This window comes from Mauremys mutica, chromosome 9, assembly GCF_020497125.1.
Source record: "Mauremys mutica isolate MM-2020 ecotype Southern chromosome 9, ASM2049712v1, whole genome shotgun sequence".
Lineage (NCBI taxonomy): Eukaryota > Metazoa > Chordata > Testudines > Geoemydidae > Mauremys > Mauremys mutica.
In genome coordinates, this window is record NC_059080.1 from 54,271,386 (window position 1) to 54,287,614 (window position 16,229).

The 16,229-nt window shown below is 52.0% G+C and overlaps 1 protein-coding gene across 4 annotated transcripts in view; it reads left to right on the forward strand.

The window, feature by feature from the left end:
• The window catches only part of DGKG (diacylglycerol kinase gamma), a 184,938-nt gene that overhangs the window by 80,408 nt on the left and 88,301 nt on the right, over positions 1–16,229 (forward strand). For 3 of the 4 annotated variants that reach the window (XM_045029040.1, XM_045029038.1, XM_045029039.1), the window contains exons 4-7: positions 5,580–5,745; positions 8,169–8,231; positions 10,053–10,310; positions 11,418–11,588. In XM_045029040.1, coding sequence (XP_044884975.1) covers positions 5,580–5,745; positions 8,169–8,231; positions 10,053–10,310; positions 11,418–11,588 — 658 coding nt within the window. Of the gene's footprint in view, positions 1–5,579; positions 5,746–8,168; positions 8,232–9,696; positions 9,870–10,052; positions 10,311–11,417; positions 11,589–16,229 lie in introns of those variants that run through there. The other variant, XM_045029041.1, reaches the window with a different exon arrangement.

The following is a 16,229-nucleotide window of genomic DNA, read 5'->3' on the forward strand; positions in this document are numbered from 1 at the left end:
AGCACAGATCAGCTGCGGGAGACGGGGAGTTGACCCAAGGTAAAAATTTCCTCCAGCATCTTGTTTGTAATTTAGTAAACAAAGTGCTGCTCCTCGCACGCCTTCCCTGCCATTCGTGAGGGAGCTGTCCTGGGACCCACGTCAAACCCCTTCCTCCCATCCACGTTGGCACCTTCAGGGAAAAGCTTAGTGGGTTTGCTCACTCCCGTAGCATCTTCAGAGATGTCCTGGCAGACTTGCTTCTCCCACTCCTCTCAGTGGCCCCCACGTGGTCCAACTACTCTGGCAGTTTCAAATTAGAATGTCCCTTTGATGCTTGTGGCCTAGAGATGACAGGGACGGACTTTAGAGATGGAGACCTAGTGAGTCATCTAGTCTGCTCCTTAGCAAATACAGGATGTGTTCTACAGAACGCTCCCTAGTACTCAATTCAGCCCACTTTTAAAATGCTCAGGTGATGGGATTTCTGCTATTTCCCCTAGGAAGTTAGACACTGGCAAGTGTACAGTGGGAAAGAACCTTTCACTGGATGAATTATTCCTGGTTAGACTCACCTCAAATTCATTTCTTCTCCACTCCTGGTATTTTCACCCTTCCAGGGCCTACTAACCCCTCTCCCCTCAGCTATCACTTAGCTGTGTGATCCACTATGGATTCAGTTCTCGAATATTTCCACATAAATCAGTCCCTCCAGCACCCTAAGGACTTTGTTGCACTTCTCTGAACTCCATCAAATTTGTCAGTATCTGTCTGGTCCTGAGGTCTCCAGGACCGCAGCATGCCAGATGAAGAGGCAACAGAGCTCCCTGAGAAGGTCCTTCACCTCTCTGCTCTGTGAATGGAGCCCATCACTGGCCTTTTATGCAGCTCCATCCAGTTGGAACGTCTATCTAATTTGCTGCCCACTATCACTGCCAGCACTTACTGCTGAACTTGCTCCTACTTTCTGCACATGGACGCTGGCCTCATTATTTCCCATGTGTTGCACTTTATTATTTTATGCTTTTCTTGCCAATATTTCTAGTTATTTCTCCGCCTCTCTGGTCTTCCCACTTCCAGGGGATAGATGAACATTAATGGAAACTGGACGGAGCATTGACCCTTTCAACACGCTTCTAGATCCCTCCCTCTCCTGCTTGATGCAGCTCATTGCTATGTGTCATTCATGACACTCAAAGTGGGTCCTCAGAGGGACCACAAGAATCCATACTATCATGGTGGGGGATAATCTCTGGAGAGGCAGAGCTAGTCAGTCAGCTGCTCCAAGGCAGGCCAGTTGCCCAACCTTGGTGTTTTCTGTTTGAGTTGAATTTTGTGTGAATTTTGCGTCCTTTCCCTATACTCCGGGGACGCTAAGGTCCTTGAATAAGGCCTTGTAGAAAACTGGCTTAGCAAACCACTTTGTTATTGGACCAGCTACCCCATTCCACCAGCTTCCCCTGCTTACTTGTAATTACCAGCTAACCTAGTCAGTCCACTGATTTTTCCAATAGATTCTTTGCATCTGCCAAAGTATTGGCGCCCACCCTAAACTATCTGCCAATTTCCTGCCCAAAAACCCAGCTCAGACCTTACCGATAAAAGTATGAACAATAGCACTGGGGAGACAAGGAACGAAGTAATTTGCACCCTGGGTTCTGGTGACTCACACTTTGTGCTCCCAGGTACAATGCCTCCAGAATCCCACTGGCATTGTTTCTGTGTGTGTTGCTGCAAAAGCTTGTTTGAGCAATAGAAGGTAACCGCATGTGCACTTCTGGGTGATAATAGCGTGCTGCTGGTGATGGAATAATAAAGCCAAGGGACTTCACGCCCCCGAGCAGTACAATCGGTGACTTCCCGCAGAGGGCCAGATCTGCAGCTGGTGTGAACTGGTGTAGGTCTAGTGACTGCAGTGCAGATTTGTCAAGTGACATCAGATGAGGAGCCAGCTCTGAAGGTATATTTGCTGCCCTGGATAGATGATTGCTCAGTGCCATTCAGCTGCTGTGGCGATGGGGGGTATAAATACCGAGATGAACATAAAGCTCCATTTGTCTTCACAATTTTAAGATCATTTTGTGACATTCTCATTAGCTGACCTGCAGTTCCATCAAGACAGACAAGAGCTCTGGGTGTGCCAACAGAGGCATAAGCCAATGAGAAATACATCCCCATATGCCAAGTCTGAAAGGCCAGGGTGAAAGGATGGCCACACTTCAGTTGGGCAAACATGTCCTCTACCTTAGTACACCCCTTAAGGCAGGGGTTGTTGGTTTTCAACTTGGGGTCACAATATGGAAAAGTTCCAGGGCCACCACCACCCATCTAGCTATGAAGGAAAGAAAGGTGGTCTCGCCCCCATTGGCGGCCACAAGTTCCAAGCTGAGAACCCCTGGCTCAAGGCAAGCCTTGCTGTCCCCATGGTGGATCAAGAATGGTAGTGTCCAGCTCTGTGGTCATCTTTGCTTTCTGGACCCTTCTGGCTAGCTGGCAGATGTTTTCCCTTCCCCTCCCTCTCTCTTCCAAGCTGTTGTTATCCCAGCCCATCATTGCTTCGGCTTATCCACCTGCCGGCTGGCTGTTTTCTCATCTGTCCACTTCAGCGTCGTCTTCTGACTTCTTCTCCTCATGGCTCCCTGCTCCTCTCATTACCACCTCCTTCCCCTTCCGTGGCTTGGTCCTTCCTATCTAGCCTTCCTCCCTTAATTCTGTCTCTCCCCTTTTCCTTCTGACGTTCTGCCCCTGTCCTGCAATCACCACCTGCAATTACCCCTGGTGCTTGGGCTGTAGCCTCACTGCTGAGTGCTGGGCCTGGCACTCTCCTCCGCATCTGGGTATTGGGCAGGTCAATGCCTGCTCTGCCCAAAACTACTCAGAAGTTCTGTCAGAGTGAGGCGGCTGCCAAAGCATGACTGGGAGCTCCAGCCTGCTAGGCCGGTCCACACCACCGAGCTGGGGCAGTGCAGTGTAAAGCACAGGGTTGGGTTAGGGGTTTCTTGGGAACAGCAGCAGAACCCCCAACTGGTTACTTTTGTAGTTTAACTCTTTAAAGGCTTCTCTTTCCCACTTCCCCAGCATCACCAACCCCAAACATTCACAAAGCATGAGCCAGGTCCCCCAAAATCATGAGATTAGCTTAAGAGTCATGCAATTTTTAAAACAAACATTGGGTTCTTTTTATTTTCCTCCCAGCTTTCAAGCTTTTAGGGCAAACTTGGGTCACATTTTCAAGCTTTTCTCTGCAGTGGTGTGGACTGGAAACTTCCCTTGTTTATAAATGAAAGCTGAGATTCTCCTGCAGTCTCTTGACTCCGGCAGGTGGTGCTGTCAGAAAAGCACCACATAGCCTGAGACTTGCAAAGTAAGGTGGCAACGCCGTTCCCTGCACAGTGTGTCTCTGGGCGTGTACTAGCACTGCCAGGGCTCCTGCCCTCCTGCCGCTCACTAAACTCTCCTCTCTGTTTTCTCTGCTCTCATCTGCTGCAGAAGCAAGATACCCTGAACCAAGTAAGAGACCTGCCTTCTTCTCCCCACTTGAATTGTGGTGGGTGGCTGTGGTTAGGTTATTAGCTTCGGCTCTGCATGCTGGCTTTCGCACGCTCAGCTAGGAGTCCCAACAGGGAAGCCATCACCCAGCCATGCACCTGTGGCCAGGGTAAGCAAAGAGCAGTCAGCACCAGGAGAAAGGTACAGAGCCCAGGGAGAGCCACTTTTGTTAGGGCCCCACAAGACAGTAAGCAAATGGCAATGTCCCGGCTGCTGGGTAGCCAGTCTTCCCCCTAGCGATGGGAGGTGGAGGGGGCTGCACTTGGCAGGTGTCTTTCCCACTGCCAGAAAATCTCTGCAATGATAACAGACAGCTGCAGCCTTTCCCAGATCCAAGCCAGAGATGGGTCTGGGAACCCCTCCACACCACCTAGCGTGGGTACAGTCCCATCTTGATGGGCCAGGGAACCCCTCCATATCGCTCTGTGCATAGTGTTCTGCAGACCCAACCTTAGCCCATGTGCCACAGGTGATACCGTACAGAAATCACTGAATATTGAACAAGCCCTTTAACTTTCCAAAACTATCCATGGAAACGGCTGTGATTGCATGTCGCTGCGGCAGGAGTTATTGGCTATGCCGCCCAAGTGAACAGAGATGTTCGGACCTCGATGCCACAGGCACATTGCCATGAAATGTTAGGTTGAAGGCCTGTGTGGGTAATTAATGCCTGTGCGGTTAAATTCAGAAAGCTCAGTTCGAACAGTGTCGGGACTGAGATGTGCCGTGCACGGAGGCAGGAGACTGGAGGGTTTGATTGTTGAGGAAAGATTTGAAAAGCTAAGTGGCATGGCCTGGGGTGTGATCACCGCATGTAGATTGAGCTAGCTTGGGTGCTGAGACCCCACACTCTATACAGCCCATGCTGTGGTGCAGTCACTGCTCTCGGTACACGAGCTCGCTAGATCAAAGCTCTCTGCCCTCTCCCCGCATGCTGCACTTAGACCCCATGTCTGCCATGTAGACATGCTGGATGGGGCCCACCACACCTCTCCCCACGTAGCCTCTCCAAGGGCTCTCCCTCGGGGCTGAGAACAGAGGGGAGAAACATCAGCTCCTGCAGAGCCCTGTTCAGATCAGTGCTGTGTGCAATGGCAGCGCAGGAGAATGGTACCACGACAGGCAGAGACTGCATGGAAAAGAGCAGGGCACGGGTACCAGTCAGATCCAGCCATGCTGGGGACAGGTGGTGGGCTCCTGTCCACCAGGAGCTGAGGGGAAGGGGGCAGTTACCATTCACTGGTGTCAGCGTCCAGCCCCAAGAGGGCTTGTGAGAAGAGGGAGGCTGGCAGCTTCCCAACACCTGCTCACCCTTCTCCAGTGCAGCCAATGAAGGGGAAATCTCCTGGGCTCAGCGACCTGCTTCCTGCTATGGCCAAAGAGCTACACAACACCTCCTCTCTGGGCCGGTAGAGAGTGGAGATCATCTTCCTGTGCCCCAGCACGGAAAGGGCAGCCGGGGATACATCTGCATGGCCAGGAGGAGAGAGCTCGGGCAGAGTCGCACTAGCTGGGAGGGAAGGGAAAGGTGGCATGAAGACATTTCCCCTTTCCAGTCCCTGAAGTGTAGCCCAGCAAAGCGGCTCCTGGCTGGCTGGCATGTGAGCTGTCATGCCCATGGAGGGCCTGGCCTCAGCGCTTTCAGGGCAGGAAGCTGGGTGTGGAGGAGTTAAAGCAGTCACACCCAATGGCAGGGGTTAAACTCTGGCAGGGGTTGGGGGAAGTACCTCCCACAAACCAAGCTCCGTCCACGAGACCCCGCTCACAGTCCTGTAGATTTTCAAAATGGGATTGTGCATGTTCCAGCAGGCTCATGGGGTGTGGCTTCCCCAAGGGCTCTCCAAGCAGCTCCCAGTTTCATACCCCCCTGGTGTAGACACTGGCAATGTTTGGAAAACCCTTTTCCCCTTTCCCATAGGCATCTCAGAAAGAGTCCTGCCTGGAGCATACTGTGGGAAGCTAACTGCCCTGTGGAAACCATGGTTTGGAGCAGAGCGGCTCTGTGGGTGGGCAGGGTATTTCTAACAGCATCCTTTGTTTCCCCTCCGTAGCCCATTGACTACGAGGGGTTTCGGCTCTTCATGAAGACGTACCTGGAGGTGGATATTCCTGAGGAGCTCTGCCAGCACCTCTTCATGTCCTTCAAACGCAAGATCTGCCAGTGTTCCCCAGAGTCTCGGCAACAAGGTTCCAGCATCTCGCAGCTCAACATCCTGGGTAAGTGTAGCAGGGTGGATTCCCTGCTCCAGGGTTTGAAAGCGGCTTGGCAGGGCTTGAGAGCTGCTACTCTCAAGCTGGGCTGATTGGGGAAGTAGCTGCAGCTGGGCCACACCCCAATCAGGCCACAGCTGGCCCCTATAAAAGGCTATGAGCCAGGAGCCCAGGCAGTCTCTCTCTGCCTTCAGAGAGAGACGGGCCTGGCTGCTTAGGATCTTGAGACTGGATACCTGAGTGCAGCAGGGCTGGGGACAGGCTAAGGAGCTGGGGAGCTCTGGCCTGGAAAGCCCCAGGCTGCGGCCTAGTAGAGGGCTAAGAGGTACTGGGGGTTGCAGTGGGCAACCTAGGGGTAGGCCAAGGCAGCAGGTCCAAACCCTCTTTGCCGATGATGAGTAGGCTGATACTGCAGTCTGCCCCAGAGTGTGGGGCTAGACAATGACTGGCAGTAGCCAAATACTGAGGCAAGGTAGGGATAGAGGGTGGGGGTTCCCTGAGACAGAAGGGGAGACCCAGAGAGAAAGGGGTTACTGCTAGGGGGCAGCACCCCATGTAAAAGGGCACAGGGTCCAGGGAGGGACATGGGGGGCCTAAGAACAGGTGGATCACCAGCCTGCAGAGGGTGCTCCAGGGCTGGACTGAGCTAATTTCGGAGAGCAACCAGTAGGAGGCGCCGCAGGGGTGAGTCGACCCGTTTACAGTAAGCAACATCTGTCCTGCTCCTACTCTCCTGTCTGCTCTGCACACTGGCAGCTGATGCGGAGCACGGGCAATTCGTGACTTTGTGTTAGGTTAGAAATGGAAGTCAATATCCTTTACCAGGTGGCATCCTGGAGCTCAGAGTAGATGATCTAATGTTCCCTCTAGCCTTAGACTCTAGGAATCTTGTGTATTGGAGGTGCCAGGGTGTCTGTTCTTCATAGCAACATTCTCCAGTTCTTTTTGACCCCTCTTTAGTACTTCAGTAACACACTCAAACGGCTGCCCTTACGTGGCCATGCACAGCACAGGCTGCTGGGAAGAGGTTTGCTCCCAGTGGCTGGAAGGGACCCACAAGTTGCTTAGGTCTTCAGTTTGCCTGGCTGTAAATAGTCAGAATCTGCTGAAGTAGAGCCAGTTCCAGTGATATCCTGTCCCGCGAACAGAACTGTGCAGCTGGCACTCCTATGGTCTGGGCAGCCTCCGTGTGTCTCTGTACTGAGCACACAACCAGCCTGCCGCGGACTCCTGCCAACCATGAGGTTCCGCAGTGCTGTAATATCTAAGCAGCTTCCGCGTACAGTGGAGGGGCAAAGTGAGAGCTTTGGTGAGCATCGTGGAGTCTCTGGTTCTCCTCCCTTTTCAGGGTATGGAAAGCTCTTTCCCTTGGGTCTGGCTGGGTGTGCTGATGTTGTGAGTGTCGGACTGTTGACAGTGGAAAGGCTTCCTCAGAGAGGAGAGTTTTGCATTGTTTCCTAAAGTTCCTCAGACTCTGGCCTGGCCTCCCCTCCTCTGGGAGATTGTTCTGTAGCCAGGTCCCTGTGGCAAAGAATGCTTTATCCCTAGCTCTCGTGTACTTCTCCCTGAGCTTTGGGACGGCATTGTCCCAGAAGAGTGCAGCTGTGGTGGTGGTCTATACGTGAAAACATGGTCTCTGCTGTAGCTGGCACCTGAACTAGGATGAGGACCAGGCAGTGGGAGCAGAGTGGAGGGACTGGAGCACAGGATTTAAGTGCTCACAGTGGCCTCCATCATGGGGAGGCCAGGCCAAGGCATATCAGCTGGAGCTGCAGCATTGTTTCCCCATTCAGCCTCAGAGACATGGACAGTGACTGCAGACCCATATGCCCCAGCACCCAGCCCTCATCCCACAAATTAGGATAGTGTGGCCCTCTCAGGACTGGGGTGGGTGGGTGCAGCATGTGCCATTGTGCAGCTCAAGGCAGTGACTGTGGGTTCCAGTAGGTGCCGTGTATCCAGACCCACCCAGTGGGATTCGATAGTGCAATGTAATATTCACAAGGGGGCAGTACCTTGCTCCCAGATGTGGGTCTTGCACCCTAGGACTCTGGAGGAGATAGGGAGGCAGAGGGAATGCAGCATGTTTCTATCACAGCTCCTCAGATGGGAACATCTGACTCCCAGTGCCAAATTATAGGCTAATTCTATGTCTGTAAAGTTAATTCTTACTGTAATTAATAGAGAATCCTCCGCCAAATGCCAGTGTGCATATGTGGCTCTGAAGGAATCCACAGATCCATGACGAGGTGACCATGCCCAACCACTGAACTTTGGTAGAAGTACTTGTCACTAAATGCTTTGCTTCCTTGACTTTTTTCCCAGGAAGGGGAGGTTGGAGTGGGGACTACTGCACTATTTCTCACAGAGCTCAAATGACTGCAGATACATTCAGTGTATTTATTCTTTTGCTTCTCTTACGTGCTTAGAGCCAAAATCTATTGATGCGGGCATCTCCATCCAGACTGAAGTGGCCTGCGCCCCCGTCACAGGTACCCACTGTGTTTGTGACTCATGGCATGACATATGGAATCTCAGCCCAACTAAAACGGGAGGGAAAGCAATCAACTGACAGACACAAACCAACAAGCTTCCACCCAGCCCGAGTTCCAGCTTTGTCTCCCTTGTTTGCCAAGGACAGACACCCTCCTCCCCCCCACCCCTGCCGACTCCCCTTCCCCCCACAGTGGCTGGTCTGGAAGTGTTGGCATGCAGGGCTTTGTATGTCTGGTGTTACAGTGCAGAGGAATGTATTACTCAAGTCAGCTGAGTGCAGAAGAAGAAGATGAGCATTATTCTTTAACCCTGCCAGGTCCTTTCCCAATTGCAGTCAGTACAGCGAGGAGTGCTGATCTGTTTCAAGTGCACTCTAGGCAGCTGCAGGTCTGGAATGAATTGTCAACTCTCATATGCAGGGAGCTCCATAGAGATGGAGGCCTGGAGTGCCAAGAAACACCTGCAGGTGGGGCCCAGAGGTCTAAGGAATCTTCTGACCTGTGCTGGGACTAATGTGAAAAGCTGGTTTAGAAAGGAGATGGAATTGCATCACCCCACTGACTCCTTCTGGCCAATTAATAGCACATCAGAAAGAACCCGGCTCAAAGGCCGGAGAAAGCAGCAGCAGTGTAGACCCTCTTGTGTGTGGAATCAGGGCCCAGTTGGCAAGGCCAGGCTGAATATCCCCCAGACAGTGATTCCCAGGTGTTGATCTCCCTCTCTAGGTTCCAGCTAGCTAGGGACATGAGAATCTGTCTGTAGGTTAAAGTGTCCTCTAGAGTGTAATGGAGAATTATATCCCTGGCGTTGGTTATAGGGGACTATGGGGTAGCATGGGGGATGGCGTTCTCTGTTATTTAGCCCCCTGGATTTTCCTGTTACAGTCTGTAGGACTTTTCCATGGTGGCCTTTCATCGCCGGCCTAGCTGCTCCTCATGTTCTCTGTGCACAGCTCCCAGTCCCATAGTGCATATTCTGTGCTCCCCCAGCAGCACAGAGCCCCATGGGACTTGCCCCTTTCCCTCCCCAAAGATCCCTCAGATAAGTGAAGAGAGGGAGAGCAGAGACACCTCAGCAGACCAGCCTTGAAAACCCAGACTGGGAAACGGGTGGATCAGCCAGTGTCCCGGAAGCGTGTGGTGGGCAGCTGCTCAGAGCTGTTCTGTGCCCAGCTCTGCTCCGGCTCCTGGAGGCAGGGGTATGTGTGAGAGGGGCAGCGCAGAGAGCCAGGAACGTGCTCTGGAGAGAGGAGCCTGCCCTTGGTGGCCAGAAAGGGATCAGCCAACTGAGGGATGTGAGGCAGCCCACATGGGTAGGAGCCCCAGGTGAAGGCCAGAGCAGCAGGAGGTGACGGGGAGGGGAGATTCCCAGAGGTTGTTTTTCAGATCACCCAGGGAGATTCCATGGAACCTCTAGAACTGTCTGTCCCTCGGCCAAATGGGATGACCCCTGGGGAGGGGGCAGAGCCCCAGATCCCTCACAAATGGAGGGAGTGAAGAGTCCGGGTGCTGCTGCCCTCAGGAGATCCCATTCCTAGGGGATGGACCACAAGTCCTGTTTGTTATTTCACACTGGCCTGGGGACTGGCTAATGACTCCAGAGGGCAGGGCAAGCGTGTGTGCTACACAGCCCAGGTATGTTGCCCCAGGAGCGGCTTCCCCAGATGGGTTCTCCAAACCTGGCGCTGTCCAAGCCCCAGCAGGACTCTGGGCCCGTGCGCTGGGGCCTGCTCCTTTGGTTCAGCCATCTTTAGGGATGGTCGGGTGGGTTTGGGTCATTGATGTCACACTCTCCACGTTCCTGTGTCTGCCTTTCAGGGATCAATGGGAAAACTCTCTTAAGTGCCCTGGGAAGACACACTCCTGACTCCAGGAGCTCCCCCTCTAGCCTCACAGACCAGCAGTCCACTTCTCTGATCCCTGCGCCTCTAGCCAACACCAGTGCCCTCGGGAACGCCTCTCCCAACTGGTCCAGGTCCTCCTCTCAGAAATCCACCGCCGGCACCCACTCTGCTCACAACTCATCAGGCTCCTCAAAGATCTCCGCCGGGGCTGTGCTCAGCCCTCAGTCCCCAGGTGAGCTTTGCCACAGGTCTCTGGCTCATCCCACAGGCTCCTTGGCTTTGCCTGGCCTCTCATAGGGAGAAGCCAACAAAAGCCAGAGCTTGGGGTTTTGTTTTCTGCCTAGAGAGGAAATGCAGATAAATGGGACTAATCTGGCTGCAAAGCCAGCTTGGTGCTTCCAGCAGAGCTCTGGGGCTGTACCAGTTCTCTTGGCCACTGGGAGAAATGGGGACATTGACTCTGGGACTCTTAATTTGTGGGAGAGTGTCTCAGAATCAAACCATTGCACGGGGCGCGACGGATGTTTGGAAGCTGGGTTCTGTGAGGCAATAGATTCTTCCTGGGGATGTTCTTTGGGTGGGGATTTGATCCTCTGAATGCTGAGCCAAACGAGTTACGGATGATGCGCAGTCTGTCCGATCCCAGCAGGAGCAGCAGTTCTATAGCAGTGGGGGCCAGAGCATCTTAGCACCTTTGCTTGTGACTTGAGCCATAAGTCTCCAAGCCCACAGAGACGCCGTCCGTCAATGTCTTAATTACATAGCAGCAGTGGTCCCAGAGGCTGACGGGGTAGTAAAGTGACTCATCTCTGTCCCGAGTTCCACAAGCAAAAGGAGGGCAGGAAATATCCCCAGCTCCAACCATCTGTGCAGGGCCAGCCCCTGCTGGGCTCCGTGTTGAGAGTGTCCAGTCCGAGCCTTGGCAAGCCAACAAGCTGTCTCTCCCTTTTATTTTAATTTCCTTCATTAACTCCAGTGCGTGGTGCAGAGAAGAGCATGTGGTTCAGGGACCAGCATGTCCTATACAGCCCAGCCCTTGGCCTCTGCCTAGCCTGCCAGAAGGTCGGACTTTCATCCATGGGTCATCGATCCTCTAGTGGCTGAGAGTCATGCCAGCCGACAGCTGTCTGGTGGTCTCTGTGAAATTAATTGGTGTCATGGAAGCACAAAAATACCACAAGACGGGATGTTCTTACACATTCTGTTTGCATTCTCTCAGTCCTACCATGGAACTGAGCACAAGATGCCTTGGCGAGGGGTCAGGTCACATGGGAAAGACCAGGAAGGGTGGAGCTGGCATTTTTGGGGTGGCCTTGAATTTTCTCCTCTCCTCCCACAGGCTCACGAAGCCTGGAGAAGAGGTTACCGTTCAGCCTGCGCAAGACCCACAACTCCCTGAAAACGGCCAATCCGCACCCGCCGGCCCTTGTGTCTCAGGTAGCCTACCTGAAGGACATCGTTTGCTACCTGTCGCTGCTGGAAAGGGGCCGGGCTGAGGACAAGCTGGAGTGTAAGTGCTGGTGGACACAGAGAGAACATGTGAGCCGAAAGTACCAGGGACATGGCTCCAGGAGACTTGTTTAAAGGTGGGGCTGGGTGGGGAGAGCTGGGAGGACTGGTTCAGAAAGGCTGTTCTGTATGGGTCACTGGGAGAAGGGAGAAAAGACTGTGAGAGCGAGGAAAGTCTTGTGTTCCCAGCTGGCCCACCCACTCCACGTGACCCTAGCAACGTATCTGACTTCGCTATAACCTGGGCTAAGGCAAAATGCATCTGAGATGAGCTTTTCTGGAGCAATAGCAATATTTAAAAGAGAAAACAGCGGAAACGTCAGTGTTTGCCATAGTTCCCCTGTCATTCGTACGTCTATTTCTGTCAGTGGTGCATGCAGTGTAGTTGTAGCCATGTCAGTTCCAGGATATTAGAGAGACACGGTGGGGAAGGTCATATCTGTGATTGGGCCAACATCTGCTGGTGAGAGAAACAAGCTTGCCAGCTTACAGAGAGGACTCCTGTCCCCAGTGAAGTACTGTATTGGGATGGACTTATTAGAGTGGTTGCACACTACTGCCCTCTACTGCATGGAATCAGGATTGTGTTACTGTCACAGGCTAACAGCTAAATCAGGCTTTGTCTACGTGGGAAAATTTTACCAGTTATACTAGTATAATTATTACCCACCATGTAGACACTCCTATTCTAGTAGAAATGTGGCTTCATTTGGGTTTAGCTTAAGCCTCCTTCCCAAGAGACACAAGCTAAACTAAGCTAGACTAAAGCCCCTCTTACACCAATATGAGCATATCCACATAGGCAATTATAACTAGATCGGTTTAAATTTGTGATGGTAAACCTGTCCCATGCAGACAAGGCCTTGGTTTCCCTCAAGTGGAGGGGGTCTGTATTGTTTAGAGCTGGAAAATCTGAGTTGCTGTGTTGTCCCAAGAGGCCCTGGTGTGTGGGGCAGTGATAAGGATGACAGTCGAGGTGATCTTAGATGTGTGACTCCATTGGAGGAGGGATAGCTCAGTGGTTTGAGCATTGGCCTTCTAAATTCAGAGTTGTGAGTTCAATCCTTGAGGGGGCTATTTAGGGATCAGGGGCAAAAATCTGTCTGGGGATTGGTCCTGCATTGAGTAGGGGGTTGCACTAGATGATCTCCTGAGGTCCCTTCCAACCCTTATATCCTATGAAAGGAAAACTCCAGATTATGACAGTGAAAAGCAAGTGACTTTGCTGATCTCAGGGGAGTGCTTCAATCCAGAATACTCTCTCATTTTCATTTTTTTAAAAGCAGTTTGGATTTGAACTTGCATTTTACTCATTGCCACCTAGTGTCCAGGAGCTGCAGATGAAGAGCCAAGGCCCTATGATATTCCCTGATTAATGGTGTGTCTGATTTCTGCCCCCCTTTGCCTCCCAGCTCTTTCAGACCAGTATTGTAACCACCCCACCTCCTCCAGAGCATCACTGCTCCCATGCCTCACCTCTCCACCAGAGTGGGTGAAATATTTCCAATGTTGATGAAATTTAAAAAAGCAGCAAACTCCCCCACCCGCACCCCTGTTCTTCATCCTGCTTCACTGGGCCCTCAAAGACACCTCTCTTCTGGGGAAACAGTCTGACCTGGAACCTCCGTTCTGGAGATAAGAGGTGCACCATTCTCCAAAAGACAGCACAGGCTCTCTGTAGAGCCCTGCAAATCTGCAGATATCTGCTTCATATTCGCGGATGCAGACATCCATGGACCATGTTTGCAGATCGCGGATCAGATGTGGATATACATTTTTTATCTGCACAGGCTCTAGTTTTCTGGCTCCATTTAAATCTTGGGCTCTGCCTGGCAATGAAAGAAAGAAATGCCAGATTAGCTAGACATGTCCATGTTTCCCCAGTTTGTTTTTTAGCAGCTGGGACTTCGCCAATGGCAGTGCTAAATGGAGCTGGTTGGGACTTTTCCTTCAGAAAAATTCTGTGATGGAAAATAGTTTCAGTCCAATCGAAACTATTTCAGTTTGTTGAACTGACCTGAAATGAAATATTTTGGGTCAGTTCAGCATTAACTATGGTGGCTCAATGCTTTGTAGGAGTTGTAGTTCATGGCTGGGCTCCTTCACTGGACTACATCTCCCATGATGCACTGTAATCTCTCATCTGACTGAGCTGCGTGGTGCATGATGAAAGTCCCATGCCTACAGGTGCATCATGGGAGATGTAGTCCAACCAGGGAGTCCAGCCCATAAGGGAGAATGGGAACAAGAGGCACCTGAACTACAATTCCCATAAGGCACCATGGCAGCGTGGGCAGACATAGTTTGATACCAAACTGACTTGAAATGATGCCAGTTCCAAATTTTGGAATTTTTTTTGGAACTTACACGCTGCATTGCGGCTCTCGGGTCCTCAAACCCATTGGGCCCAAAAGCCAAAGCACCTTAAATGTTCACCTTTGAGTCATGGTACACCAGGCACCAATGGCCTAGCTAGGAGTGGAAATTTGGTGGGCCCCAAATTTCAAGTGTGTGGACAAGGACAGACAGTGCTAGCTCAGCTTCTCCCCCGACACCACACCTGCGCCCTAGCCCTGGTGCCCCCACCCAGGGCTGCACCTGCTGAGCTGGGCACGTGCATGAGACGGCTCAGAAAATGGCAAGGCAGAGCTGCCGGAGCGTAGCTTTCTGAAGGGCGGGTGCATAGCTCCATCCTGGATTTCAGGTGCCCAAGTGACGCCTCCACAGTGTGGCAGCACTTCAGCCCTGCTCAGATTTGGATGGGCCTGGATGGTAAGTGGGTGGACCATGCCCCACCCAGACCCACCCATGTCTACGCCCCTGCCTGGCACATTGACAGGTGCTGAATGAGAGGAAGGATTGGGGCAGGGCAGTGATCACAATGGTCTCTCTCAGACACTCTTGCTGAAGCTGTTCCCTTTGTATAAAATACTTGAGTAGTCGTTGGGCCAGAAAGGGGGTCAGAGTGGGTAGGGCACTGCCTGGGCTGAGGGGATTGGCACCTGGCCCTCCCACATCCCGGGTGACTGGCCTACCACAGAGCTAAAGATTACAAGGGAGGCAAGGGGGCTTCCTCCTCCTCTGGCTGTTTTGTGAATGGTGCCCAAGTCCCCTTGCATTGGTGCTAGAACTAGGGGTGTGGCCGCATCCCTGGCTTGAAGTGGTTTCCATGCAGGGTTTACAGTTTGGTTCAATGGCTTTCAGCACCCCAACGATATACAGCCCCCCGTCCCCTTGTGAATCGAGTCTGGGGAAGAAATTGACTGAAGCTATTCTGTAAATTTTTGTCAAAATCATGAATGCTTTTGGGCCGATTGAAGCTGCATTTTTAAGCTGTTTGTCTGAAAAGCGTCAGCTCGCTGGGAGCTCTCTGGGGCAAGGAGGGTTCTGAGTTTCCTCGTCTGTCCAGTGACTCGCCCAGTGCAGCTCTGGTCCCTGGGCACTGCCACAGTATCAGTCACAGCCGTGGGAAAGCCAAACCTCTGGGAGCTCTTTGTTAAACAACATTCCTCTTTAAGTCCATATACGGTGGCCTCTCCCCCGGCCTGTGTCGTCAATCCAAGTGCTGCTAACCTGCGACACCCAAAGCTGCTGCCTACGGTAGAGAGAGAGGCTCCTGAAAGGGGTCAGGCTGTGCTTTCTCACACATGTTAACTGGGTTGTGCTGAATGCTAATGGGGACGAACCCTTGGCTGCTATGTCCCCCACTATTCCTGGGCACCTGATGCTGAGGAAGGCTGTGTGGGGAGTGTGGGCAGCGCCTGTGTGTGCTCTCTCCTGCCCAGAGGAGCTGGGGTTAGGTCATCCGCTCTGCTGTATGAAACACAGCAGTGCTGCCAGGCTGCACACTCATTAGTTGCTGTGTTTCCCATTGCATCCCCTCCCCCCAGGCAGGGAATCCCCACATGCTGCTTCTCACTTCCCAGCAGCCCCTGTATCTTCACCCCTAATGCTGGCTTCCCTCCCTTCTGCACCTGTCCTTCCCGTTCTCTTCAGGGCTGCCCCTAGCCCAGCCCTGCATAAGCCCCGGAATGTCTCTGCGACTTCCACATGGTTTACTCTTCTGCAGTGAACAACAACCGGCTTTGGTTTTAAATCACCAGTTGCTTTGAACAGACTTATGCACAAACACCGGCAGGTGACTAGCACGGGCTACGTCTTCTGGTTTCAGCGAAGGAGCCATTTAATTTTTTTAATTAGTACATGTTAAAAATAGCCTTAGGAAAATCCATCTCCAGTTTAAAGAAGGGCCAATTTCAAATTACACATACTCCAGATTTTAAAGCCAGTAACCTGGCTCTATTGCAATGAGGCCTTGTTAGTAAGGTTGTGAGGTGCTAAAAAATGTTCACAGCAGACAGAGGAAGAGCTAGTATTAAAACTCCTGAGCTCCCAGCTTGTAACACAGGGTAGTTTCTCCTAGACTAGAGGGTGTATTTATACAGTCCTTTCCCTCAGATGTGTACGTGACATTCTGTCTGCTATGTGGAAAAGCATGTCTAGAGCTGACTGGAAAATGAGTTTTCCATCCCACAGAAAATGTTGAGCTTTTGAAAAATAATTGCATTCTGAATCAGGACAAAAAGTCAAAATGTCACAATTTGTCATGAAACAAAGTTCTGGTCGACTCAACCGTTTTGTT